The 27,983-nt window shown below is 41.0% G+C and overlaps 1 protein-coding gene across 12 annotated transcripts in view; it reads left to right on the forward strand.

Annotated features, from left to right (window-relative positions):
- trpm3 (transient receptor potential cation channel, subfamily M, member 3) overlaps positions 1 to 26,091 on the forward strand; it is a 103,761-nt gene extending 77,670 nt beyond the window's left edge. For 2 of the 12 annotated variants that reach the window (XM_079582691.1, XM_079582697.1), the window contains exons 10-27: positions 789 to 889; positions 1,825 to 1,959; positions 2,782 to 2,832; positions 5,041 to 5,076; positions 5,250 to 5,390; positions 6,060 to 6,089; positions 7,539 to 7,831; positions 9,439 to 9,667; positions 14,967 to 15,170; positions 16,997 to 17,137; positions 19,387 to 19,515; positions 19,951 to 20,202; positions 20,762 to 20,936; positions 21,199 to 21,333; positions 22,571 to 22,721; positions 22,803 to 22,996; positions 23,100 to 23,232; positions 23,324 to 26,091. In XM_079582691.1, coding sequence (XP_079438817.1) covers positions 789 to 889; positions 1,825 to 1,959; positions 2,782 to 2,832; positions 5,041 to 5,076; positions 5,250 to 5,390; positions 6,060 to 6,089; positions 7,539 to 7,831; positions 9,439 to 9,667; positions 14,967 to 15,170; positions 16,997 to 17,137; positions 19,387 to 19,515; positions 19,951 to 20,202; positions 20,762 to 20,936; positions 21,199 to 21,333; positions 22,571 to 22,721; positions 22,803 to 22,996; positions 23,100 to 23,232; positions 23,324 to 24,953 — 4,160 coding nt within the window. In that variant the 3' untranslated portion in view covers positions 24,954 to 26,091. The remainder of the gene's footprint in view (positions 1 to 788; positions 890 to 1,824; positions 1,960 to 2,781; positions 2,833 to 5,040; positions 5,077 to 5,249; positions 5,391 to 6,059; positions 6,090 to 7,538; positions 7,832 to 9,438; positions 9,668 to 14,966; positions 15,171 to 16,996; positions 17,138 to 19,386; positions 19,516 to 19,950; positions 20,203 to 20,761; positions 20,937 to 21,198; positions 21,334 to 22,570; positions 22,722 to 22,802; positions 22,997 to 23,099; positions 23,233 to 23,323) is intronic. The other 10 variants (XM_079582701.1, XM_079582693.1, XM_079582695.1 and 7 more) reach the window with 6 other exon arrangements.
- Positions 26,092 to 27,983: the final 1,892 nt, after the last annotated feature.

Below are 27,983 nucleotides of genomic sequence, written 5' to 3' on the forward strand. Positions count from 1 at the left end.
AGAGGATTGCTGCATGAAGTCACTTAGCTTCCTCCCTCGGTCCCTACTGGCAAGCGCTGAGGGAGCCCCCAGTGTGAGATAAGACTGGGCCACCCTGTGTAATGTGGCGCTGTCCAGTATGTATATCTCCACAGAAGCTCTTATTAGCAAGCTCTCTATCTTATTAGCATGGCTGTCTGAACTCACACCATTAAGCTTTAGTAATGCTGAGGGTCTTTTAGTCTGTGAGAGCAATGCTCCTTGGAAGCTTATTAAAATGTCTACTACTAAGGATTATATTATACTTCGCATTAGCCCACATTTCTCTAAAGGCAGTGACAAACCACTTCTCCACCTACAGACTTTTTGTACTCCTCCCACTTGGTGTCAGAAGCAGAGAGAGTCTTGGAAGTTGCTTTTTTGTTTTGTTTCTTTAAACGTGGGAACATAAAAGAACAAAACGTTTTCATTTAAAATATTTGAAAGCGTTTCAAGTATATTCTATGATCCATGGAAGCTATTTGGTTAAACATTATGTGACAAAATGTATTCACAAATCGGTGTATGGCTGCTCAAAGAAGTTATTGCTACTTCCTTCTCCAAAGACTGATGATACTGTCACGATCCAGAGGAGGAGAAGCACTGCATGGTTGTTTACAACAAAAAATCTGCATTGCAAGCAAAAATACTATCTGAATTCACCTCTGTCTCTCACTTCTTATGCAGGGGTGATCCAGCAGCTTCATATTTAATTTATTCTTCTACCAGGTATTTCAAAACATAAAAATATGATACATTTTCTTTTCTAGGTGCCAATGCCTCTGCGCCTGACCAGCTGAGTTTAGCTCTGGCCTGGAACCGGGTGGACATCGCTCGCAGTCAAATCTTCATCTATGGACAGCAATGGCCTGTGAGAAGTATTTCATTATGAGTTAAAGAGGAACTAAGTAACTTGTTTGCTTTAATAAATCCTTTTCCTAGTCCCTCTGGGGGTAATACAAGTTTTAATGGGATGATTGGGAGGTCTTTCATCTCCCCCTGGTGTCTCTGGCCAGAAAACCACAATTGCAACTTTGCATGCACCGGGTCGGAGCCACCAATACACACTAAAGGAAGCTAACAGGCTAACGGGCAAAGCTAACTGCGGGCTAGCGCCACTTAAACAGTATTTACAGCCAAGTTTGGGTGAAAACAATTATCTCCATTGTGTAATTGGATGTACAATATCCCTCTCTCCCTTTGTCTTTTCTGTCAGTGTAGTATTTACTCTCACAATTAATGAGGAAAAAAACGCAACATGCTATGACACCTGCAGTGACCTCTAGGGGCAAAATCACTTTATGCTGTTTCCAGATCAAGGTTACAGAGAAAAACTACAAAACAAAGAACAAAACCCAAAGCATTAGTGATTATAATCAGAACTTATTATGAAAATGGCATTTAGCCATGCCATTATTTGTCTAAAAGGGCAATGACAACTTTCCTTAATGTGCATATAAAGGTGGAGAGGTTCTGTATTAATCTAGGGATTTGACATAAAACTACAAGAAGATAAATAAAATCCATCAAGCATAATCATGAGTCAGCTGAAATAAAAGCAAGTGCAGATTTTCAGTTGTCATACGCACAGATAGATTTATTCCAACAGTGTCAAAGTAAACTAGATTTGTTATAGAAAGTGAATGGAAATCGAGTGGTTTCACACGATGACACTCTCCCTATAGCGCGTGTCCCTTATGAATTATTGAAATACCTGCAGAGACTTGTTCAGAGGTACGGTGGGTTACTCCTAGTAACAGTACTGTCCATACATTATTTAAAGTATCTTTCCTTTTATTTCTACAGGTTGGTTCTCTGGAGCAGGCAATGCTGGATGCCTTAGTTCTTGACAGAGTGGACTTTGTCAAACTCTTAATTGAAAATGGAGTCAGTATGCATCGCTTCCTCACTCTCTCCAGACTGGAAGAGCTTTATAACACGGTATTAAACTAACATTGTTTATCACTGTAGTTTGAACACTATTAATATCAAATAGTAGTGTAAAATGTCCACTGTCATCCAGCTTGTTCTAGTGTGAAAATATTCTGACAGCACCTTTCAATATAAAGATAATTTTTCTGTCACACTCGTGTTGCTGCCTCCCATTGTGGGATAAATGGGGAATGGCGTCTCACCATCCGTAGCCCTGAGGGGATTTTTGTTGAAGGTGTAAAAATGATGAAAATCCCACACAACCAAAAGTCGATTGCCCTGCAGCGTGAAATGCAGAACATTAAATAAATCTTACTCCAATAGATGTAGAGATGTTTCCAAGTTGATATACGATAACGGCTAACCCTTTATGTTTTACTATCAGAGTGAGTGTTGCCATGAAATGTTTCAAGTGAGAGTCAAGTTTACTCACGTGAAAGTAAAAAGTAGTGAGAAAAGGCCACTTACTGTAATTACTGAATGACTGTTTGGGTGTAAAAGTCTGATTGATGTTTTAGTAGTGATAAATTATGTGAAACAAAGAAAGAAAGAAAATGAAAAGCAAACTATTCTGAAGAAAGAAAGTAGACGACACAGAATGCTTACCGGTATGTTCAGTATGTAAACAGAAACATGAAGCTTAGACCTACTCACAGTGGAAGTAATATTATAATGAAGTACAGATACATTATAATATCACTCAAACAGAAGTAAATGATTCTTATGATAAACTAAGAAGTACAATTACTTCAAAAAGTGGCCCAAGTACATGTATTTGTGTAACAGCGTCCTACCTGTACCTCTGGTTACTATTGTTGTTTTTGTTACCAGAGACACGGGCCGTCCAACACTCTGTACCACCTCGTCAGGGATGTGAAAAAGGTACGTACATCTGTGTTGTCAGCGTGAGAATGATAGCTCGAATGTGTGTTCCTGGTGACGTCACACGCAGTAGAATCGATGTTGCTTCGTCGCTGTGGGTTCCATTGTGTTGGTGTTAGCTGCAGAGGCTGGCTTTTCTCTTTCAGCTGGAGTTACAGGCTGCAGTGGCTGTGTGAAGCTGTGCACGACCCTCATCTCTAGCTCTCTGCTGCAAATTATCCATACTCTCTCTCTCAATAACTCACTCACGCAACCACACTGTTTTTGTTGCACTGTTTCTTTCACAGAATTCCATAATGCGCAAACCGCAATGGATCTGCTGTGAGGCTAATGTTGACCTCACTAAAGGCATTTTTTTTCTGTTGTGAAAGTACTACCGGTGGATTATGGGGTGTTACTAATTAGGGCTGCAGTTCTAATGATCGCAAATCCTAGCCACCAAAATTGTTTAAGTACCACAAAGTCCTCTGCTAACTACATATATGTCCTGCCTCCACAGACTTTTATTATTATGTTTAAAACCGTTTGCCCTTTGGTTTAAACCGAGGAACATGTTCTGCATGTGATTTACTACTTTCACTACTTTATTTTACTGCTACTTTATTATTGCAGTCATAAGACTTGTAAAAAATTAAAATGCTTTCTGACATGTCCCCCAAATATTCTGCCCTGTCGCTAATGCAGCTGAGATGACTACTTAAGGATGCAGTACAAATTAGATTAGCTCTTAAGTAGCTAATGTTAACACTATAAACACTCTGTAGTGCATGGCTCGGTGGCACCATCCTCAGAGCTTGGTGTACTTGCTATAATAGAGCTGTAGCTGGTTGTGTCGTGTACACTGCTTATTAGGTTTAGTGCCTGGTCATGGCAGTGTGTCATCATGTCTACATCGTCATTTCTTGGAACTTTGAGCCCTGAGTTGATTAAGTGCAAACTCATGTAGATATTCTCTGAAGGGGTCGTGAGCGTAACATTCAACTCTTCACGGTTTTTACTCTGCACAAAAACTGGTTAATTTTCTTTCTTTCTTTCTTTCTTTTTTTATTTTGAAGAAAAAATGCAAATCCAGAGTTGGTTGGAATTTGATTCAATTTGGATTTACTGATAAATAAAGCCGGGTATATGAGGCAGACACTGAATTACACACAGTGGCCTGGCCAGGTTAAGTGAAAATTCTGAAAATTTCTTTAAGCACCACTGCTCAGTTAATTGGTTCATGTTTGTGTAGACTCATTGAAGTCTTTTTCAAAATAATGAGTCAGCAAAAACTTTGTTTTTGAATTAAAAGGTTTTTCCTCTAAAGTTATGGTGAACATTTATTAGCTCCGTTTTATAGCCAAAGGGAGTTTAAAAGGACTCAGCTGACCACACAGCATTGTCTTTGAACTTTCTGTTTATCGGGACAATGAGAAAATGAAATTTAGGGTTTGCAATTTTATGGTGCTCAGCCGCTGCCAGTGGCTAACTTTGAGCTGTGCATTATTGTATTTATATGCAGACATCAGGTGAAAACAGGGTTTGTCTTGAGAACCAAAAAAAGAAGAATGTATACTGTGTGACTCCTGTTTGTGTAACTGTACTTTATGTACATCTACGATAAACATTAATACTGGAAATACATTTGACCATTCTCTGTTGTCTCTCTATTTTCTTGATTATGTTTAGTTTAGTGTAGTTAATTTTCACAACTTCACGCATTCATCTGGGATTCAACTTACAAACCATCATGTAATGCTACATTGTGAAAAAAACTAAAAGCTTCAAGCTTTTCGTTATCAAAAAATCAAAGTGCTAAAAGCAAATAAATATTGCATAAGCTAATTGTAGAACGTATGTCCGGGTGATGCTAATATGACTCTCGCAAGGATAAGCTTTCTCGTGTTTCACATAAGCACACATGAAAACACTGGTTTAATGATTCTCCCCTGCAGCTGTAGTAACTGCCTGTCTATCTCCCCATACTGGTGGTCCTCTCTTCCAGGCTTCTTCTATATTAAAATAATATGAATAATAAATGATCTTCCCTTCAGTTGCCCATCTTAAACACAAACTATTGAATTTAGTGACTTTTTGTTCAACTTTCTGCTCATTGTTCAGTGCCCAATTCAAGTCTGGAAAAGAGTGATCGATCCAAACTTGGTGTGGCTCATCTTCCACTTTCTTGCGTGAACGGTGTTCTCACTGACAATGTGTGTTTTTTTCAAGCGGGAATATCCAGGGTTCAGTTGGATCTACTTCAAGGTGAATCAGATAATCATGTCTCTTTCATAGCCAAGAACAGTTTGATTTGGATTTGTGACGTGTGTATGACTGAGATAATTTGTTCTTCCCTCTGTAACGTTACTGATTTTTTTAATCTCTTGGCTTTGACAGCGGCCATTGAAACTTACTATGTTTTGTTTTGTCTTTTCTAGGGAAACCTGCCTCCAGACTACCGCATCAGCCTCATCGACATCGGATTGGTCATTGAATACCTAATGGGCGGGGCTTATCGTTGTAATTACACCAGGAAGAGATTCAGGACCTTATACCACAACCTGTTTGGCCCCAAGAGAGTAAGTAAATGTATATTGATAATAATAAAAAAAAATAACAGATCATTTCTAGCTTGCATTTTAGTATTATTTCTGCATATAGGTACATTCTATATCTGGCTCTACCAGATACAGATTAGTGTTCATGTGCCTGTTTATCACACCACACATACTACATACCTGCATGAGAAATGGCAGCTGAAAATACCCTGATAAAACCCTCTCATTGCAACATGCAGAGAAGAATCTGTGAGATGACGTCAAATCAAAATTCCCTTTTCCCTCCAAATCAAATGAATGTGCCATTTCAGCCCTGTGCACATGTGTTACACCGACACGTTAACTAAGAACAAAGCCTTGAAATAGATGCAGATATCCAAATCCCCACAGGAGGCCAGGGCTATTTTTACCAGCTCAGATGATGTCTCATGAATGCATAATTCATACATGCTCCGCTTTATAGATATGCTGTACAATTCCAGTGGCACATATGCACCTCATGCGTACACATGCCCACAGACCTGTGCATGATACAGTTGGGTACACACAAAAATGCCGCTTGGTGGTTACGGTTAGAACACAACTGTAAAACACATTTTACTCCCATGTGATTGTCAGGATCCCAGTTTTCAAAGAGTACATTATCCTACAAGTTGTTCTATATTTGTCTGTATTCTCTTGTCTTTTCAGCCCAAAGCCTTGAAGCTGTTAGGGATGGAAGTAAGTCATTTTTTCTTACTTAATAAAAACACAATATAATTTGTTGCATAGAAATGATGTAATTGTACATTTTGGCTTGTTGGTTTAGGATGATTAAGAATACAGCACTTTAAAGCAGGACCCCAGGAAAACTAGCAACCACTTTGTTGAAGCTAATGGGGATCCTAATACAGAATAAAAGATAAAGCAGGGTTTCTTTACTGGTGGTTAAGTGCCCTAAAGAAGCACCATTTTTAACCCCTTAACCCCCACCTGATCCGAGCACATTTTCTCCAATTTGGCTTTACCCAAATCTAAAAACTTCTTGACGCCTATAGGCCAGTCATTTGAAAGCTAAGACGTGCATAACTGATCCTAACTTTTTTTTGTCACGTTGTCGCCTCGTTTTTATCACATTTTTAAGCGCTTTTGTCATGTTTTCATCTCTTTTTTTAATGCTGTTCCTTGTTGTGTTTTTCTTGCTTTTTCTTGTTGCTTTCTTGTCACGTTTTCATCAGTTTTCATCGCATTTTGTCACTTTTTTGTGGCTTTTATGTCGCGTTTTTATCCTCGCTTTCATCTCTATTTTTGACCTATATTTTTTAAGATTTGAGTAAAGCCGAACTGAAGAAAATGTGCTTCGTTCAGGTTGGGGTTGAGCGATTAAGTCTTTGGTAAATATTGAAAATGTTGATTAACTGTAGTTATAATGATTAGCCTTATGATCAATACAGAAATCAATGTTAGTAGGTTTATGTCATGCCCCATTGCCCTAAATGTATACTTACATGTATCTTCATGAATGTCTAATGTCTTCAGACAGTGACGCTCAGCTACATGCCAGAGTAGCTCAGTTCTAGTTGAGTGAATAGGTAATGACCGACCAAAAGAGACTTCATAATACATGCTTTGTGTACTCTCCTTGAAGTATCCACATCATAAAGCTTTTATCACAGTATGACTCCTCTGTCCACAGAGGTATTTATATCAAACATGTAAGGATACCAGTTCCTTTGTGAGCTGTGCTTTCTGAAGTCCATCCCACTCTAGTTTGTTGCTGTCTTCTTTGGTGGTGCCAATCCACTATGTTTGTACTGTTGCCATTGTTGAGGCGCCACTGCTAAATATACATAAAGAGCGATTAAAATAGCAAGTTTATTTTTATTCATGTAGAAAGATAAAAAGATGGCAGCGAATAAAAGAACCAAAAATGTTTATTCAAGTTTCAACGATAAAGCTAAATAATACTATTAATATTTACGTTTTAAATTGTTAAAGTGTTGCTATAGAAGTAAATTATAGTACCCAAAATGTAGTATAATGTTCTACTTGGTCTGTTTTAAATCGAGTTATTTAAACAATTTAAGTTTTTTTTGCTCATGTAAAGGTGCTGTGTCCTCATCAATTCATAGTGATACTTCATACATAGTTTTCTACATTATTTAATTAATATTACTGTGTGTTCTTCAGGATGACATGCCCATTCGTAGAGGCCGCCAGAAAACAACACAAAAGCGTGAAGAAGAGGTGGACATCGATTTGGACGATCCAGAGATCAACCACTTTCCCTTCCCCTTTCACGAGCTCATGGTGTGGGCGGTGCTCCTGAAGCGGCAGAAGATGGCTCTGTTCTTCTGGCAGCACGGTGAAGAGGCCATGGCTAAGGCTCTGGTGGCGTGTAAACTGTGCAAAGCCATGGCACATGAAGCGTCAGAGAACGATATGGTGGATGACATCTCTCAGGAACTGAACCACAACTCCAGGTGGGACGTCCCGCTCATCATCTAGAGAGAATACTGTTTTATGCTAAGCCTCTAGTTGAGCCATCCCCCTGATCACAAAGATTTGTCATGTTTTTTATAGATATTTAGAAAAAAAGTAGATGAATAATTGCAGAAACATGTTTGCTTTATAGACAACCTGTAGTTTGGTATGTACTGTATTTTCTGGGGTATAAGTTACTCCGGAGCATCAGTCGCACCAGCCAAAAAAATGCAAAATGAAGTAGAATTAAACATATATAAGTCGTTCCGGAGCATAAGTCGCACCAGTCTTGGCAACTACCTTGGCATGGAGGCGTAGCTGCACCGTTGACAAGCCTCTCCCCTCAGCACGCTGTTCTAGCACCCATTTGCGAACTCGTTCCTCTAGCTGTGGCCATCTAGCTTTTAGCTTGCTATTAGCTTTTTTTGTTTTCTTCATTGCAGCAAGTGTAATCTCTGCTTTTCACCAGTCCCTCTCAAGTTTCTCACTCACTCCAAACTTTCTTTCTGCTGCTTAGTTACCATTTTTTAAATATTCATCGGTACAAAAGTAGCAGATACTGGTACACAAGCCCAGAGCGCCCTCTATTGGCTGTCAGTGTCAAAATAACAAACATTGTGGGATCATATGTTTTGATATATAAGTCCCACCTGAGTATAAGTCGCACTCCAATCCAAACTATGAAAAAAAGCTCAATTTATACTCCGTGAAATACGGTAGTTGAAAGACGGGCCAGAGTTCTATGATGAATTTTATTGTCTTCTCTGTCAGCAGAAATGGACTAAGGTGACCCCCCACACACACACATTACAAATAGAAGTAACATTATTCAATCAAAAAAGTGGTTATTGTGGTCAGTTGAAAGGACTTGAAGAAACAAGATTGATCTGGCAAATATACTAAAGCCTCCAAAAACAAGAAGCTGTATGTAAATGTTTGGTTTATTCTAACCGCTGTTTTAGTGGGGGGTAAATTCTGTACAGTCGTGAATGTGATTTGGGAAGTTTACATACAGTAGGCAGCAATGTGCAATGTGTGAGGAAACGTTGTCAGGCTACATAAAGGCTGCGTCCTTACTAAAACAATGACCTGTTGTAAACTTGAAAATGCCATGAAAGTTACGCCTGTGATAATGTAGTCACCTCGAGATGCGAAAGCAGCAGCGGAAATGTTAATAAGGAGTTTATTATTCACATACGACTGAAGCTGCATAAATAGCTGCGCACTGTCTTGAAAACACATTTTCACTGGAGCCCAGTTGTCCCAGCATGTCACAACTGATTATACACAGCAATATGGTTTTAGACTTCCATGACAGAAGTCTACATTAGTGATATTGCCAATGTGTATTTTTACACTTTAACAGTACTCGCCATTTGGCAATTATCATTCAGTTTCAGCTGCACAGAGATTTGGGTTTGATTACTACGCAAGGCATAATTGATCATCTCTTGCTAAATAACTTCGTAATCTCCTTGAGAATCTCTCCAGATGGCCACTAATGCCTTTACAAGTGTATTTACATCTTTTAGCTGTTTGGATAATGTTGTTATTTATAGTGACACATTGTGGTGTTCTGTGTGTGCCTCTGCATATCGTTTGACAGAGAGTTCGCCCAGCTGGCAGTAGAGCTCCTTGACCAGTCCTATAAACAGGACGAGCAGATGGCCATGAAGCTGTTGACTTACGAGCTGAAGAACTGGAGCAATGCCACCTGCCTACAGCTGGCAGTGGCGGCCAAACACCGAGATTTCATCGCTCACACCTGCAGTCAGATGCTGCTGACTGACATGTGGATGGGACGGCTCCGCATGCGCAAGAACTCCGGCCTGAAGGTAAAGGTCATTTGTCAGGTGGAGCCAGTCAGCACATTCAATCGCAGGTACATTGAAATTGAACCGTTGCAATCAGCTAATTACAAAGACCAACCAACCACTCAACCCTCACGGTCTCCCATCCCAGGCCCATCCTGGCTTAGCTTCTGAGGTCTGAGGAGGAAGGGCATTCACGAGGTGGTCCTGTGCACAGTGGACTGAATCACAATCCCAATGCTCAAAAAAGAAATTTGATATTTTCTATAATCATGCAGCTAGAATATTTTTCTTTCCCCCAGTGGCTCTACAACAAAGAAAACACAATAACAGCATTAAAAATTAAAGTGTGCGTGTTTTGCTGCTCTTTGTTAGGCTTTTGAAATGCAAGTCTTTGTGCCTTAAGATGCCCTTGGAATAGTGGAGGGGGAGTAGAAAGAAAGGAAAGTCTAGACTCTCTCTAGAAAATACGGCTGGACATTTGCTGAGTAAACACGAGAATAGACTTATAGTACCTGAACATTTGTACAGAGATGGCAGAGTGGGAGGGATTGTGGTTAACCTTTCAGTACACACTGTTACACTCAATACACAGAGGGAGTTACACAGAGGGAGCCTGGGTGCATGATCGATGCGCCGCTCTTGTCCCTGTCCACAGTTAAGTGTGTTTCTATACTACAGAAATGTCAAACATTAACGTTACAATCTACTCTTTCTAAGTATAATCTCTGTGCCTCTACAAAGGCGGACTGAGTTCTGAGTGCATTTGCATCTACAAGGGTGTCTGGTTATGACTCTTGGTAAGCCAAAAGGAAAGACTTGAGGCAACAATTTGGAAAAACTGGCAGCAACATATACAGTGAAACACATTTGTCCCAGAGCGTTTAAAATCACATCCTGAGGTCGCTTTTATTGTTTATTGACTATTTCGATTATAGTTGAGTGAGTGTAGATCCGGAAGTAGCAAAAATATATCGAGAGTAAGTGGTTGTGAAAGTTACTGAGAGGATGGCTGAAATCACACTCAATGTGTGAAGGTGTTTGTCCTGCAAATGAGACTGCTAGTGCTTGGAGTCAGCCCTGGCATTTGCAGGTGAAGAAAAGAGAGAGGGCATATATTACGAAGGCAAGTTCACTGGAGCAGAAATAAGAAAAGGAACCCACAAGTGTAACAAACAAGATTGTGTTCCCCCGAGGGCTGATGGTATACACCGAATAACATTGTCAAAATGATATGTTTTCTCTAAAGTTACTGGAGTTGTGACAATTGTCAGCTGGAACCGCCACAGGAACCGTCTTCTAGGCGCTAAATGTTGTTGTGATGACTTTGTTTCCTTTATGTTCACTAGTATTCAATTAAAGCGCTGAAATATTATTCTTGTCTCAGATCTCAGATCTTGGCGTTTGGTCACATTTGAGCTCCGCCCACTCTGAGTCTCTGTGATCTGATTGGCTTCAGAGATACACTGTAGGTCAGACACCGTGAGTCACAGTAACATGACGCTAAATACTGAGCTCTTTATTTTCTGTAGAAAGGCTGAGGCCTCATTGCTCTTCCGGCACAAACTGAGAAGTGAAGAAAGAAGTCATGGAGATTCTGCGTTAGAACATTACACTTCTGCTGGATGTAACAATGAAAGATTGAAATTAAAGTATTCCTTCATAATAAGTGTGAACAATCCTGTACATAATTAAAATATTAGTTAATTATTAATGACTCTCATTCTACAAAGTAAAAGTAGATCTACCACAGTCCTGTCCACATCTGTCACGGTCCACCATGACCCGCCACGACTCAGAGGACACACATGACCTACAGCAGATCATATATTTGGATATTTCTTCAACCTTTATAAGCATCAATAAAATGTTTGTTTTTTGTAATAATTTGTATTTGTTGCTTTTGCCATATTTGAGTTTCAGAATATGATATAACTCTTATATCCAGCAGAAGTCTGAAGTTCTGTCTAAAGCAGAAGCTCCATGACTTCCTTCTTCACTTCTCAGTCTGTGCCTGAAGAGCAATGAGGCCTCAGCCTTTTTCCTGGAAACAAAGAGCTCACTGTATTTAGCGTCATGTTACTGTCACTCATGGTGTCTGACCTAAAGTCTAACTCTGAAGAAAGTCAACACATTTACACTGAGAGGGTTGGAAGGGCGCCCCCTTGTGTCACCTTGCATCCAAATGCCCGGACCAAAACTGCGGGTCCTATACGGGCTCAGGTATTCTAAGGGGTTAAAAGATCTCATCTACCGCGGTATGAAAGTTTACACCGGTGTCCAAAATCTATACCGTATTACCGTGCACGGTATGATATGGACCAACCCTACTGCTGCTGCTACTACTCCTACTCCTACTCCTACTCCTACTCCTACTCCTACTCCTACTCCTACTACTATAAACAAATCTATAACGAATGTGTTTAAAGGAATAGGCCACCGTTTTTACATACTAAGATATGTTCTTACCTTACTTTAGACGTGTTAATATATCCCCGTATGGTCTTTGTCCGTGCGCTCTGTCACGCAAACGGAGCACATACGCAGCCTCTCCCAGTTGTCACATAGCTCCGAAAAAGCTCACGATAGAAGCTACCAAGCTCTTCCACGTGTTCCCTATTTAAATAAAGTTACGTGAAGTGTTTTCATGCGAAGTATATTTACACAGAAATGTAACATGTCGATTTTATAAGCAAATAAAAAGGGGGACTATATTGTGAGGCGTAATGATACGAGGAGCAAAGCGTCCGCGTAGTAACTCCTAAAGACTTCCCCGCTCACTTCCGTCAATAACCTTTAGGAGTTACTGCGCAGACGTTTTACTCCTCGTATCATTACGATGACATTTTTGCCACTTTTTCATCAATTTTTCGTCACTTTTTTGTCAACGTTTTCTTACTTTTTTGTCACATTTTGTTTGCCTGTTTTAGAGACCGGCTTTCATTTGCCTCCGCCAGCCGCGAACCCGGCCTCTGTCAGAGACCCGGCCCCTGTCAGAGACCCGGCCCCTGTCAGAGACCCGGCCACTGTCAGAGACCCGGCCTCTGTCAGAGACCCGGCCTCTGTCAGAGACCCGGCCCCTGTCAGAGACCCGGCCACTAATGGAATACAGGCCAGTATTAGAGAATTTACAGTAATCTACTTGCCAATCACCCATTAACCCCTTAGAATACCTGAGCCCGTATAGGACCCGCTGTTTTGTTCTGGGCATTTGGATGCAAGGTGACACAAGGGGGCGCCCTTCCAACCCTCTCAGTGTAAATGTGAGTTGACTTTCTTCAGAGTTAGACTTTAGGTCAGACACCATGAGTGACAGTAACATGACGCTAAATACAGTGAGCTCTTTGTTTCCAGGAAAAACTTCTTTCTTCACTTCTCAGTTTGTGCCTGAAGAGCAATGAGGCCTCAGCCTTTCTACAGAAAAGCGAAGAGCTCACTATTCGGAACATTAAGACACATGTGTCAAGGTCGTGTGCCCCTTTGAGGAGTATGTAATTCCTGAGCATGTAAAAAAAAAAGGAAGTCTCTAGCCCAGGGGTAGGCAAGTTTGCATCCTGGAGGGCCGATTTTCGTCTTTGCCGAAACTCACCATTGTAGCCAAAAGTAAAGAACTTTTTTCTGCAAATACCAATGTTTTACATCAGTGGTTCTTAAGTGACATGGCTTCTGTATTATGACTGTAATTAGTCATTTATCGTATAAAATGTTGTATTTTCCACACAAGTTTTTGTGACTTTTGTGACAAGACTGAAATTATGATCAAAACAACCCAATAACAAACATTTCAACAAACTGTTAGTGTTCCAATACAGTTTCAGATGGAAAATATTGAATAAAAGTTCCCTTTAGACTGGTGACCCACTGAAAATGGTTCCGCGTCCGCGACCCACTTTTGGGCTTAGAATTCCCATTTTACATGATATAATATGACCAAGTGGGATGTTCTGCCAGGACACTATTTCTTTCATTTTTAGGGTAATTTAACTGGTATTTGCATAATAATATTTCTCAAAATCATCTTGGGGGCCAGAGGTTCTGTGCTGGAGGGCCGGATTTGGCCCCCGGGCCTGACGTTGCCTACCCCTGCTCTAGCCCATTCCTGTGTGGAGCTATGGATTTTTAAAGAAATAACCAATTTGCTCACTCCAGCCACTAGGGGCAGCTTAAACTAAAAAAGGAGAGAATACCACACACATCCAGCAGAGGGCACTGACATAATAAGAGATCAGGATATAAACAGCATATTAAAGCCACATGGTAAATGGTCAGTCTGCCCCAGGGCGGCTGTGGCTACATTAGTAACTTACTGCCATTGAATGTGAATGACTTTATGAAGCACTTTGAAAAACATGTGACACAGGCTGATGAAGCACAGTAAGTTTAAGCCCTCGACCCAAACGACTTCGACACCCCTGCCATAAGACATAGAGACAAGCTCCCGCTGAAGTACCGACTAAACATGAATATAAAGCACCCCCTACTGGCACAGTTCAACACTGACATGTTTAGAAGCCTCATATCACATCGACCTCCATTAGACATATTTCAATGTGTGTCTATAATTGAAACCTTTACCATAAAAATAAATGTTTAACTATAGACAATTTGATAGATACAATTACTTAACCCCTTGACTCCCACCTGAACTGAGCACATATTCTCCAGTTTGGCCCAGAGCAAAACTGGCCCCCGATCGGGTGCCGTTAGGGTTGAATAGGTTAATATGACTTAACTTTTGTAGCTTAGAGTTTATTGTTTACTTTGGGTCCATGGTTATGTTGTTCTGTGTTAATTTGCGTGATGTCGACTGCTTACACCTTGACTTTTAAGCCATCTCCAAAATGACACCTATTTTCCATTGCTCATTTCATCATAAATTAATATAAAGTAAAAGCTGAGTCCTCCAGTAGCTAGTTGTCCCCATGAGGCCAGCTGCTTGTAGAGATAAGACGGCACTTGGGAACAGGGCTCTCCATCCTTCTACTTGCTCAGTGAGGTAATGTTTGGGCCTGTTGGACTATTATGAATGTGAAGCGTTTACTTCACACTTGTCCCCTTTATCTGCGGCAGCTGTGCGCCCCTCTCATCCTTTGTGGCAGCGCGGTACGTTTATTCCCCATTCACACTCATGCTTTTGTAATCCACTTCCTTTGACCATCTCTTTCTGATTTATTGTTACTGTAATCTATTTGCCCATGCCAGGCCATAATGTGCCCAATTATTAATTTATAAAAGAAAGAAAAAAATCACCTGTACAGCTCAAACTTCTTTGTTCAGTGTGTTTTGGCACAGTCACCATAGTCACTCTATTTTTCTGCACAAGGTTATACTGGGACTGCTCCTGCCTCCATCCATCTTGAGCCTGGAGTTCAAGAACAAGGATGAGATGTCGTACATGCCTCAGGAGCAGGAAGCGTATCTACAGGAGAAGGAGGAGGAGGAGCCTGAGAAGCCTGTGAAGGAGAAGGAGGAGGAGGACATGGAGTTCACAGTAAGATCTTACTGTGAGACGCAGTACAACTCCGTGGTGAGAGAACCCACCCTCCTATCGCAGACCTCACTTTAACACATACAGACTTGACTTTGTGGGCCAAACACACACACACAGCTTATTTGATACACAAACACATAAATGTCTTCACTTTGGCCATCTGGACACATCCAGACAGCAGGCCATTCCTGTTCCTTGTCATAGTAGCAGAGGCATTAGTTGTGGAGTTGTAGCGTCTCGTAGTCTGTCGCCGCCTGTGGGTTTCCTCCTGTTTGTCTTTCTTCCCTCTCTGCCTTTTGTCCCTCTTGTTCTTTACCCCATTCTTGTCTATACCTCTTATTTTATTTCTTTTTTCAAACTTTCCCCTTAAACTCCCCTTGAGGCCTCTTTCCTCCCTCTCTCTCTTTCTGAACTTACTTGTGATTGAGGTACAGTACTGAATGCCCAGCCGATTGCTGCCCCATACACTCTCCCATCAGTGATGGCTTGCTGCAGCATACCACTCAGCATGACGGCCATGAGCATGGGACGCCTAGGCTTGTGCATTATATAACCATGTCCGCCTGCTGCAGAGTTAAAATCATGCAGAGTCGGAGCATCTCCTTTAGAGTGAGGCCTGGTCCTTCTGCATAGACATATATTTACAGCAGGATTAGGACTCGTTCCATTTCAATTCAATCAGTTTTGGAGAAGACACCAGGATCCACATAGTGCTCTACGACTGTGACGGTTTTCAGGCAATTAAAGCAAACAAACAGGATCCAAGGTTGTCCCTTTTATTGATTGAATTGAGATTGAATGCCCTTCAGCACCAGTGTACATACTCTTCATCCGCATTGGGTACAGCCAGCAAGCCAGTGCAAAGACTCACAAAATGGCCCATTTTACACATGTAGTCCTATAAGGCACACTGTTGGCTGCTGCCTGAGGATACATTTGAAATGAGCCCTGTCATTTACTGGCCTGCAGCTGTACAAATGCACCCGCAGATATATACAAGTCTCACCAAAACCCATACAAATACACTGCTACACCACAGAGGGAGGCTGCCCCACCTTATAGTCTGACAACTGCAATTAAAGCTCACTACAACAAATGCTTCAGGTTAGACTGTGTCCACTGGGTAATGCATGTCAAGTGCAGAAAAAGCTTTGTTTGCACAGTCCTGTCCATGTCCATAGACCAATATTTGTTCTATAGTATGTCTTATCAATTACAACATGGCACAAAGCAGGTGACTTTCCTTTTAATAATCCAATACACACATATTTTGATATAGAACAATGCATCCTAATGCCACATATACTATTTTTAAAGAAATATATTAGTCCAAATGAACTCCCTCTAAAGTATGGTGTGTAAAACCATGGTCATACTGTGGGCTTCTTCTATAACCCTTTCTCATGGATAAACACATGTGTCACAGATAGAGTTCAAATATCAATGTCATCTCTTTGCCTTTCCTCTCCTCCTTCTGTCCTCCTTCTGTCTCTTCTGCCTCTTTACTGTTGTCTGAGACACAATCCATGAGTGTCTGCGTCCACGTCATCTGTGTTATCAACCTTCACCTCACACACACACATCTGGACATTTTGGAATGATGCTTGTGCTTGCTTCTTATTATGAAAAGAAAGGACAAGCTGTACCCTGCAATTTAATAATCACCACTTTCCACATCTCTCTCTTTCTCTCTTTCTCTCTCTCTCTCTCTCTCTCTCCCTCTCTCTCTCTCTCTCTCTCTCTCTGCATTCTCACCTCTGCAAATCACCCATTGCTTCACTGTTGACACGACCTGCCTCCGTCTACCCACATCTCGTCTGTGGCTGCTCCGTTGCTCCTGCGGGGTGCCCTGTCCGCCGCAGGCCATGCTGGGTAAAGTGTCCACAGAGACCTCCAGGAAGAAGGACGTGGAGGAGGTGCAGAAACGCCACCGCCTCATCCCCATGGGCCGAAAGATTTATGAGTTCTACAACGCTCCCATAGTCAAGTTCTGGTTTCATACGGTCAGTGTCACGCCTGAACTGCTCTCTAAAGGAATCTGTAGCTACTGTATTTTGTTTGCAAGCCCAAGGAGGTATGGCTGTTAGGCAAAACATACACAAGTTATTTACTGAAAATTAAGTCTTTATTAGTATCTCAGCCCGGGGATTCATTTAGTTTTTTCTTCGTTAACTCACTCTTTTAACACTTGTATAGAGGTTATGCCGATGATGTCAAAGTATGACAACAGCATAGCAACATAGGCGAAATGAGTGACATTCTACATTGTTAATAAAGGTGTTGACGCTCAGCCCAGATCATTGAGGGTTCTGTTTGGACTATAAGTCGCTCCAGAGTATAAGTCGCACCAGCCAAAAAATGCATAATGTAGAAGAAAAAAAAACATATATAAGTCGCTCCGGAGTATAAGTTGCACCAGACAAAATATGCATAATGTAGAAGAAAAAAACAAATATAAGTCACATATATAGTCGCATATATAAGTCGCTCCAGTGTAGCAAACTCGTTCCTCTAGCTGTGAACATCTAGCTTTTAGCCCGTGATTAGCTTTTTTGTTTTCTTCATTGCAGGAACAGTAACCTCTGCTTTTCACCAGTCAATCACAAGTTTCTCGCTCACGCCAAACTTTCTTTTCAGAATAGCAGATACTGGTACACCAGCCTAGAAAAGTGTGACTTATAATACGTTAAGTGCATACCATCTATACCAGTGGTTCTCAGCCCTTTTTGTCTTGCATCTCCCTTGGGTCTTTCAGTTATACTTTGAGTACCCCCTGCCTATCTCGAGGGTGCTACTGATTATTTAGAAAGTGATTAATTTGATCAGTATTTAGCTCCATGCCATGTATTGAAAAAAAAATATATATATATAGCTAAAATTTCAGGCTTGAGAATTTTACCACAAAACAACAATATTGTTTTCCATTAACAGGTAATATTGCATTCAAATAATCGATATTCAATACTCAGGTTCAAATTCCTTTTTTAATTTGAAATAATTACTGTGTATGTGCTGTGTCCCTGATTACCACTTCCAAAAGCAACTTCTTACTCCAGCTGGTGATGAGAGTATCTTGAAGCCTTGAGCAAATCCACTTCTGTCCTATCAGGGTTTACTCTGTTTACTCTTAGGAGATAAAAGGGCGGTCTACATCTGTCTGTACAACGCTTATCTAGATCCATTTCCTATGTTTGTGGACTCAGAGCCTGTGTGATATTTGATATAAACTGATCTTTTGTTCCCCTGCCTTGTATGGGTTGCCTCAATTTGCTTGCTTAGGAAAAACATCTTGTTGGATCACCGGCAGGGATTTTTCTGTTTGTTTATGCTGAGGAAATATTTTCACTGCTGTTGTTTCATCGCGTCTCTGGCTATTTACCGCTGCTCCCCTTCTTCTTTGTGCCCCGGAGGTTAAAGAGAGATATTCAGCTGTGAATTTTATTACAGAGCTCCCTGAATACACTGGGGCTTTTCTCGGGGTCAAAATGTGCTCTTTGCCTCATTAACTGATTAGCATTTATTTGCCACGCTTCCTATTAGATCAGTGGCACCGTTGTGGTATTTGGTATGCGTGTGGCAATATTAAAAACGCATCGCCCCTTTTGCACAGTGGATGATTTTTCTCTATGCCTCTTGAAAAGAGGTCCAGGTCTACAGGGACTCTACGTTGGCCTTATTATCTTGGCTGTACGTATATGCAGTGTCATTGAGAAATTGATGAGAAAATAATTCCAAGCATTCATAACAAACTACCACAGGTGAAATGCCAAAGGTTTATTCACCCCAAGATGAGCATGCCTGATTCACCTCAATACTGCAATTTGATGCATAGATTGTTCAGCCATCACTCTCATATTCAATTTCATAATGGTGATAATTAATTAGATTTGCACTGGGGCCATGGTGCAGAAGACTTAAAGATGAAGCCAGGCTCAAAGATGGAAATATCTGTACCAATTAAAAACTCACTCACTTAAACGTAAAATCCTTCTATTTGATATTCTATTCTATTAAAGTTTTTTAAGTAATGGCTTTCCATGATGGTGGAAACCATGTGTGGAGGTGTCTGAAGGATTACCTTTAAAAGAGCGTGATAATAAGATGTATTTCAGAGGACCCTGGAAGGGAATTGTCAAAAAAGCGTAATTTTCTTTTGGGAAAAGCTGTTACACAATATGGTAGTATGTAAACCATCTGCACTACATGACTTGAAGGACACAAAACGTACTTTCCTCTTTATGCTCTTGTGCAGTTGGCGTATGTGGGATACCTAATGCTGTTCAACTACATAGTCCTGGTTAAAATGGATCTGTGGCCATCACATCAGGAGTGGATTGTCATTGCCTACATCTTCACCAATGGCATTGAGAAAATGCGAGAGGTAAGAGCCCGACACTATGCATGCAAGGTTTAATAATCAATTTTCCACCACTTGGCATTGGACTGAGCCTCGTGAATAGCAGAGATAGGGCATACTGTATGTATATTGTCAGTCAGCTGACCAAATAATGGAAATTGATAGGATCTGTGGAAGCCAAACAAATTAGATTTGACTGTTGGACAGAGGCACAAAAATGACAAAAATCACTCTTAAATTATAAATAGAGAGGCCGCTATTTTTGTAATGTATGTGTGTGAAAGGCATTAATCACTGTGTCAGGGACATTTTCAGCTGCATGACAATGTCTTCTGAAATATCCACCAGGGACCCTCATAGATGAGTTTATACTGCCCTCTAATGGAAGACTTAAAATATTGTCACACACAGTATGTTAGGATTGACATACCTCTCTGTGCCCCTCCAAACCGGCTACAGATTTTGATGTCGGAGCCTGGGAAGTTGTTGCAGAAAGTCAAAGTGTGGCTACAGGAGTACTGGAACATCACAGACCTCATGGCCATCCTCATATTCTCTGTCGGGATGGTGTTAAGACTCCAAGAGCCACCACTCATGAGCTACGGGCGGGTCATCTACTGCGTCAACATCATCTACTGGTACATCCGCCTGCTGGACATCTTTGGGGTCAACAAGTACCTGGGTCCTTATGTGATGATGATTGGAAAGATGGTAAGAAGGGGCAGATTGGGTCTTTGCAGAATGTATATAGCATATTCTAGTGACAGTTTTTCTTGTACTTCTTGTACTTTTATATGTATGAAAATGTAGCTTTATTGATTTCCACTGTTATTTATTAGTGGAAAGCCTTACTGTACCAGGAGCCACATTTACGGTTAAGTAAGGTCCATCTGTCCACCTGACCAGCTGGCCTTTTGATGAAAAAAACATAAAGGGCAAATAAGGGATCAAAAACTTAAATCAATATGTTTGGTGCCTGTCTTTGAGATTGTGTGTAGCATCAATCAGACCCGCTTTGATATGTAAATGAGCAGTTAATTAGTGCTGGGAGTGACTTCGATACATAATAACTGAGTCAGGCTATTACATAAGGCTAAAGGATCACGATCAAGTGGAAAAAGTAAAGTCGTACAACCAGGTCGTTTAGATTTAATACAGCTGGCATTTGAAGCTTGTTCCTTGGATTTCTTTTCTGTTTAAACGAATGAGACTCAAAATTGAACACAACCCCCTCCTCCCCCTTTGTCTCTGCTCGACCCCTGTCTCTTAGATGATCGACATGATGTACTTTGTGATCATTATGTTGGTGGTGCTTATGAGCTTTGGTGTGGCTCGGCAAGCTATCCTGCATCCAAATGAAGACCCGTCCTGGATGCTGGCAAGGAACATCTTCTTTATGCCTTACTGGATGATCTACGGAGAAGTTTTTGCAGACCAGATTGACCGTAAGTGGAAGAAAAAAAGCAAACAAAATTAGTGGCCACACTGTTAAAAGACAGTTTTGCTGTGTTTGTAAGAATATTTTGTAAAACTATAGATTTTCTTTTTTTTCTTTTAATTAGTACTGTGTATGAAAAGGCAAATGTACTGTGTATGACTGTTATTATAATGTGCAGCAGGAAAAAAAATATATTTACCTAAGTATACACAGTGAGGAGTGGCCCAAAGAGAAGAGATCTGAAATAATGTTTTCGTTCTTTGTTTCAGATATGCATAGTAGGAAGTTTCAGCAAAGGCAGAATGAAAAACCCTGGTCTGGTGTGGCCATAAATAACATACGCACTCATGGAGCCTGGCATAGTAGTGGCCCACTCCACTTTCCCCAGAGCAGTCAAACGCCCAGTAAATCCTTAAATATCTCCAAGCTCAGATTAACTGCATCCACTACTCCCATCTCTTTCCCCTCATGACCTTGTCATGCCCACTGTAAACACAGAGGCTACTTGAGACCCAAGTCTGCATGCATTCATCTTACTAAAAGTCTAAGGATAAAGTTGCCCTCCATTGTTTGGTATCTTGGGTCAGCTGCTGTATTTTCTGCTTAAATCTCTAAAATATAAAACACATAAGCTCTACTCTGCTTCGGGTTTGTTTGAGAGTATCAGTAGCCTGACTGAAGGTCATACCAATGTGCAACTTTACCGTCTTTAAATTTAAGTTGGCATTGTGTGGTAATGGCAGTGTTACATGGCAGGAGCAATGTTCAAATGCAATAACTCAATGTCCCCTCAATGCTTTGCAAAAGTCAAATAAAAATACACTTCATTTGGAGAAGTGGCTCTGCCATGTGCACAATGTTTCATAAATCTATCACCATTCCCTTGATGCTGGTCAGACATTTATGTCATGGGTATGCACAAGTAAACATGAGGCAACATGAACATTCTGAAACACACTGTACTGCCACATTCATCAGGTGGAATCTGTTTTTTCATGTGGTTCAGTTGTCAGAGTTTTTTTTAAATTAAAATAATGCTAAACAGATAAATTATTTCAGTTCTCTTTCCTTGGGCTGCATTGTGTGAACAATTGAACAATGTGCATGAAAAGATTGCATTTAAAAGGCAAACAAACCAAGACAAAAATGAAATGTTCCCCACTGAAGCTTCAGCAACTGAACCATCACAGATGGAAAAAACATACAACATGCTAATAACATTTCACATGACTCGACCATGGCTGAACTCGGCTTTGGTACAAATGACTGTCAATATATTTAAAACATCACAGATGTGTTTAGATATATTGGACACAGATGAATGTGTTTTTGTAGTAAAATATATTTTGGTTATTGTTCCATTTTTAAGTGGTTGATCGCAGCCCTTTTTAAAAGAAGCATAAATCCAATGCTTCTTGTTTGTTTGCTTAAATTCTGATTATTATTTTTTTTTTCTTTGTTTCATTTGTTTATTGTGATGTTTGAGGGTCATTCTGTCATGTTTTTGTTTTATTTTCTAACTATGTGTGTTCTTTTATCACTCATTGGTATGCAATATAATTTATTTTATAGAGACAAAGTTATTGCGCCTTGTACTTGAATACTTGGAGGTAACTTGTGTATTTTTTGCGGTGAAAACAGCCCCCTGTGGACAAAACGTCACTAATGAAGATGGCATGGTGACCACTCTGCCTCCCTGTAAGACGGGAGCCTGGATTGTCCCGGCTATTATGGCCTGCTATCTTTTGGTAGCCAACATACTGCTAGTCAACCTTCTTATAGCAGTGTTCAAGTATGTAAAGTTTCTCTACATTTTGTGGATGCTATTCTGTGTAATTTAATCGAGAGAGTAATGTGTTTTATGTGGTTTTAGTAACACGTTCTTTGAGGTGAAGTCCATCTCCAATCAGGTGTGGAAGTTCCAGAGATACCAGCTCATTATGACCTTTCATGAACGGCCAGTGCTTCCTCCACCTCTCATTATCTTCAGCCACATTACCATGGTACTCAAGCACCTGTGCTGTCGCTGGCGCAAGCACGATGATGACGAGAGGGACTACGGACTGAGTAAGTCTTCTTCTGGCATCTGTAGATATGAGGACATTATGTGACACATGTTTGACAGTAAAATAAAAAAACGTGTATTAAATGTTACTCACCAAACCCTCAGAGCTGTTTATAACTGAGGACGAGCTGAAAAAGGTCCATGATTTTGAGGAGCAGTGCATCGAGGAGTATTTCAGAGAGAAGGATGACCACTTTCACTCTTCAAACGATGAGCGCATCAGAGTCACCTCCGAAAGGTGAATTTTTGTTCACATTCTTAAATTGTCATTCAAATCTACTGTTCTTTGCTATTTTTGCTTAATTCTTTATATCTTTATTCCTTGTCAGAGTGGAGAATATGGCAATGCGTCTGGAAGAAGTCAACGAAAGGGAACACTTCATGAAAGCCTCACTGCAGACTGTTGACATCCGTCTTGCTCAAATGGAGGAGCTGATTAGTCGTATCACTGTAGCTCTGGAGAGAGTGACAGGTGTAGAACGTGGGGAGGTGAACAAGGTTCGCTCCCGGACTTCCTCTGACTGCACTGACTCTGCATATATACTGCGCCAGGGAGAGTGTCCTGACCCCTCATATATACTTCGTCAAAGCAGCTTCAACAGTACAGAAGGCAATGCATACCGCCTACCAGAGGAGCTGGAGGGAGGAGCTATGGGATCTATGTCCCCACCCTCTCCCACTGGCATGTCCAGTCGCGTCAGGAGCCATTCCTTCTATGTGGGAGGAGGTCGAGGAGGGGAGCGCTCAGGCAGAGTAGAGCGTGCTGAGAGCTTCTTCAAAGAGCGCTCCCTCAGTCTGCATCGTGCTAATAGCTCACAGTCAGTGTCTTCAGCCGCTGCCCCCAAGGAGTCTAAGCCCCTCCCACTGGCCACGCTGGCAGTCTCCCAGCAGCACCGTCCATCTTCATGCATAGATATCTATGTGTCCACGTCTGAAGAAGTGGGGCCTGCAGAGGTCTTTCTGGACACTCTCCGTGTAGTCCCACCACTCCATCGAGGCTTGTCTCTGCAGTCAGATACAGTTGAGACGGTGCTGCTGGGAGGCCGGGACTTCAGCAGCGCTACAACCAGCGGACTGGGCGACAGGCCCTCGGAGGGCGGCACTGGCTGCAGTGGGACAGGACCTCTGTATGAAGACAGTGCTGCAGCAGATCTGTCCCTGTGCTCTGCACATCTCTTACCAGACACAAGCTTACCTCCCTGGGACACAGAGCCGTCACCTCCATCCTCAGCCGGGCTGTTGGAGCGTTCCAAAAGCAGCCGCTACCTCTCCACTGTAGGCATGTCTTTCTTGGATGAGCCCCCTCTTGTCAAGTCTCACAGCCTTGTGTTCACACCACGAGGCGGTTACGGCACGATGGGGCCGGTCGTTCAGGTAAAGGCTGCAGAGTACACCAGCATTACTGACTGCATTGACACACGGTGTGTGTCAACCCCATACACTCCTGTAGAGCGCTCCAACTCTCCCGGAACTTCCACCTCCTTCCCCTTTGATAAACCACCAGAGATTGTTGCATCTCACCCTGAGAGAGAGGCTGAGCTTAGCCACACAGAGTCAGACCCCGAGGACCCAGATGAGCTGATCCCGGGCCCTGAAGCCCCTCGGGTGGTGGGCTTTAGTGGGTCGAGTGGGGCCCCACTCTGCACCCCCTACTCCAAACTGGAGCGGGCCAACAGCTGCTCATCAGACGACTCCCATCCTTCGCTCACACTGGCTCCTCCACACAGGAAGAGCCTGTCTGTGAGTGAGCGGATGGAGAGGGGCCCGGCTCTAGGGGCCGACAGGGGGGCTGTGGTGGGGCCTGTGCCTGGGGGCCGGGGTCTGGCAGGACCCAGAAACCCTTTCCTTCGGAGCAAGCCTGGCTCACGGTCTGAATCAACTAAGACTGACAGCCTCTCCATGAGGAAGTTGGCTCATCCTTCAGCCTTCCGCAGCTTTGATAGACAGAACTATACATGACACGATGTTAGAGGACCACGGAGGACAAGTCCATAAGTACAAGCTAACACAAGGTTAGCTTGCCTGTAAACTACTCTTTCTTCTGTAAGAAGACTAAAATTTATTACTGAGTTTTAGGCGGCTACACCCTGCAGCAAGAGCTGTCAATGGAGTCATGTCTTACTGTTCTCCAAACCTAGTCTTTACCTCCTCTTGTAGCTACGGTACTCTCAGTGAGTGTTCTGGCATTGGAAGGTGTATCTGTACTTTGTCTTCCTTTCATCACTTTTGGTCCCTGATACATCTCGTTTTGTTTATCATTCTATGTACTTCTATTACTAGTTGCTAGTTTCAGTATCTGGTAAAGATCAATTATCCAGAGTGTTTCACAGGGCAAGGGAAAGGAAATTATGGATGTCTTGATCCCAACACTGTCTGGTTTTGGAATCACAAACCTAACTTACAACAACTTACCTCGGGACATGTAGTACACCTTTTAAAAATCCATATTGTTTGTTGTCCACAACTGTCTTGCTTATATTGTTTTGTTTTTTAAACAATTTATAAAGGTTTTCCTAAAAGTGTTACTTAGTTGCAAGCATGTACATTGTCCACTAATTCACCAATATCTGCTAAGAAGAAAAAAAAAAAAACACATGCATTTTCCAATATATAGCAGTGCATTGGGATGCACGTACAGTACGATGCCAGGTTTTTATTAAGTGCAATTGCTAGGAATGAACACCAGAGGGCACCATAGTCGTAACACAGTTGTCACTGGTGAACTTCTTGTGAACCTTTAGCCTGCTCTTGACACCAAAAACATTCTGTTCCAGTGGTGTTGTTCAGCCTCCTACGTCTTTACAGTTGCTAATTGAAGACCTACTCATTTACTCAAGCATCCGTCCTGCATCCCAGAGTTAGTTTATCACGCTTTTGCATTCAAATTGATCTAACTGGTAGAGATTTTAAATGTTAAATATATAAACAACAAAGACAGTCAGGTAAATACTGCTGAGGTAGTGTGGAATGACACCATCAAAACTAAAATTGGATTAGTGTTTTAGTTCTAATGTTTTAATTTTTTTTTTTTCTCAAGTCAGTCGGGATTCAATGCCGTTTTTGGCTTTGTAAACACATTTACAAACTTGTTTTTTATATATATATCATTTAAGGCATCATCATTCACTTTGATCATATTCCATTTATTTTTAGATTGATTTGATTATTTTTTATTACTAATGCCTGGATATGTATCTTCTCAGTAATATTTTTGTCAATCCTTAAGTATTTTCTAATTACTCTTTTAGACTAAAGATGATCATATACATGCACTAAATATACTGATGTATTATATTATTTATTACATGTAATATTGTTGAAAATATTGTACATTTTAATCATATTTAAAGTATTTAAAGTACTTTTTATTGTATGTTTTATCTGAGATTTTTCTAATGTATGGTTGACATGGGAATACATCCTTTGCCAGTATACCAAACTAAGGGTGCCTTCTGGGCATGGATGGTGTATGTTGTGACATAGCTCTTTGAAATTTCTCTCTATTTTTATTTTTTCCCCCTGACTGTAAAGTATTTTACAGTAATTCACTCATATTAGGTCATTTTATGGTTATGCATAACTATCTTTTTGAACATATCAGATGTACAGATGGATTTAATATTTATACTTCTTTAATTATAATATCAATCTACCAAAAATTCTAAAATAAATACTTTAATAACTGCATCAATAAAATGTTTTGCACATGGTTTGGAAAAAGGGAGGTAGTTTTAGTGTCAACCTGGCGGTGATGGTGATGTTGCAGTTGAGCTGCAAAAAAAAATTATCACTACTTTTAATTTTCTGTCATACAATATAAACCTAAAGTAAATTCAATGGACAATTTGAAACTTTCTCTTTATCAATATTTAAAGGTACAGGGTGTTTATGGAGAGGTTGACCCAAGTTGATACTCAGGGACAACATTACCCAATGATGCACGAGGGCATGGAAAAGGGACCAGCAGGTTACCAGTAATATCACTGTGCTATAAAAGTCTAACCGCTTTGTCTGTGGGATTGTGGGTGTAGATTCTGCTTTAATAACTGAGTTGTTTGTGAATAGAGACATGACAAAGTATCTTTGGTCAGAGTGCACTGCTGTCCCTGAGACAAATACCAATCAAGAAATAGGTGGCTTCTTCACAGCTGTGGTTAAGTTCGGGCATGCTAAATGGACAAACGGATGCTCGCACCTAAGACAGATTCAACAGGCTCTATTCAATAATGTCATTTAAATTTACACAGAGTCACTGTTATTTTTACTCAAATTATTCAAAGCTATTCCTCTTAGTCTATTCAAGAGTCATCACAGACACGCATCTGCCAGTATGCAGTGATTTGGCATCTCCATACTGACACAACAGCATGTAAACAGCTTGGGACTGCCACAAAGAATAGATTGGCTTGTGATCACTTGCTGCTGATTTGCCATTTTCAGTTTCACAGTAATAACTTGCGTTTTTAGGTTTAAAATAAACTGAAACTATATTAGATAATACCATAATATTTCATTATTGTATGAATGGCATACTGATTAAACCTTTTCTCAGTATTTTCAATCTGATTTTATACAATTTTGTGCATCAGATAATCAGCAGATTTCCCTCCTGTACTGACGTGGGGCTCATGAACTTCACGCACATGTTCTCTGCAATAATCTCTGATGTGCTTTTACAACTTAAAGGGTAGATAACCCTCGGACACATCTTACTTTCGTTTAATGCATGTGGTTCTTCCACTCGTGTACAGAGCTGATCTATACAGACAACACTGAGAGAGAAAGATTTAGAGTGCGTATAATATGAAATCAAAGTAGTGAGTATCTGGATGCAAAAATAAAATCTGTATTCTTCAGTGTGAATAGGAACATGTCTGGCATGCATTGTTAAATAAACAATCCAATAGATTGGTTCACTGTCTCAGCCTGCTTTACTTGCCCTTAGCCGTGGCCTCTTAAAAAAAACTGCAAAGGATAATGTATAAAAGT

This window comes from Gobius niger (genome assembly GCF_951799975.1).
Source record: "Gobius niger genome assembly, chromosome: 1".
In the NCBI taxonomy this organism is placed as follows: domain Eukaryota; kingdom Metazoa; phylum Chordata; class Actinopteri; order Gobiiformes; family Gobiidae; genus Gobius; species Gobius niger.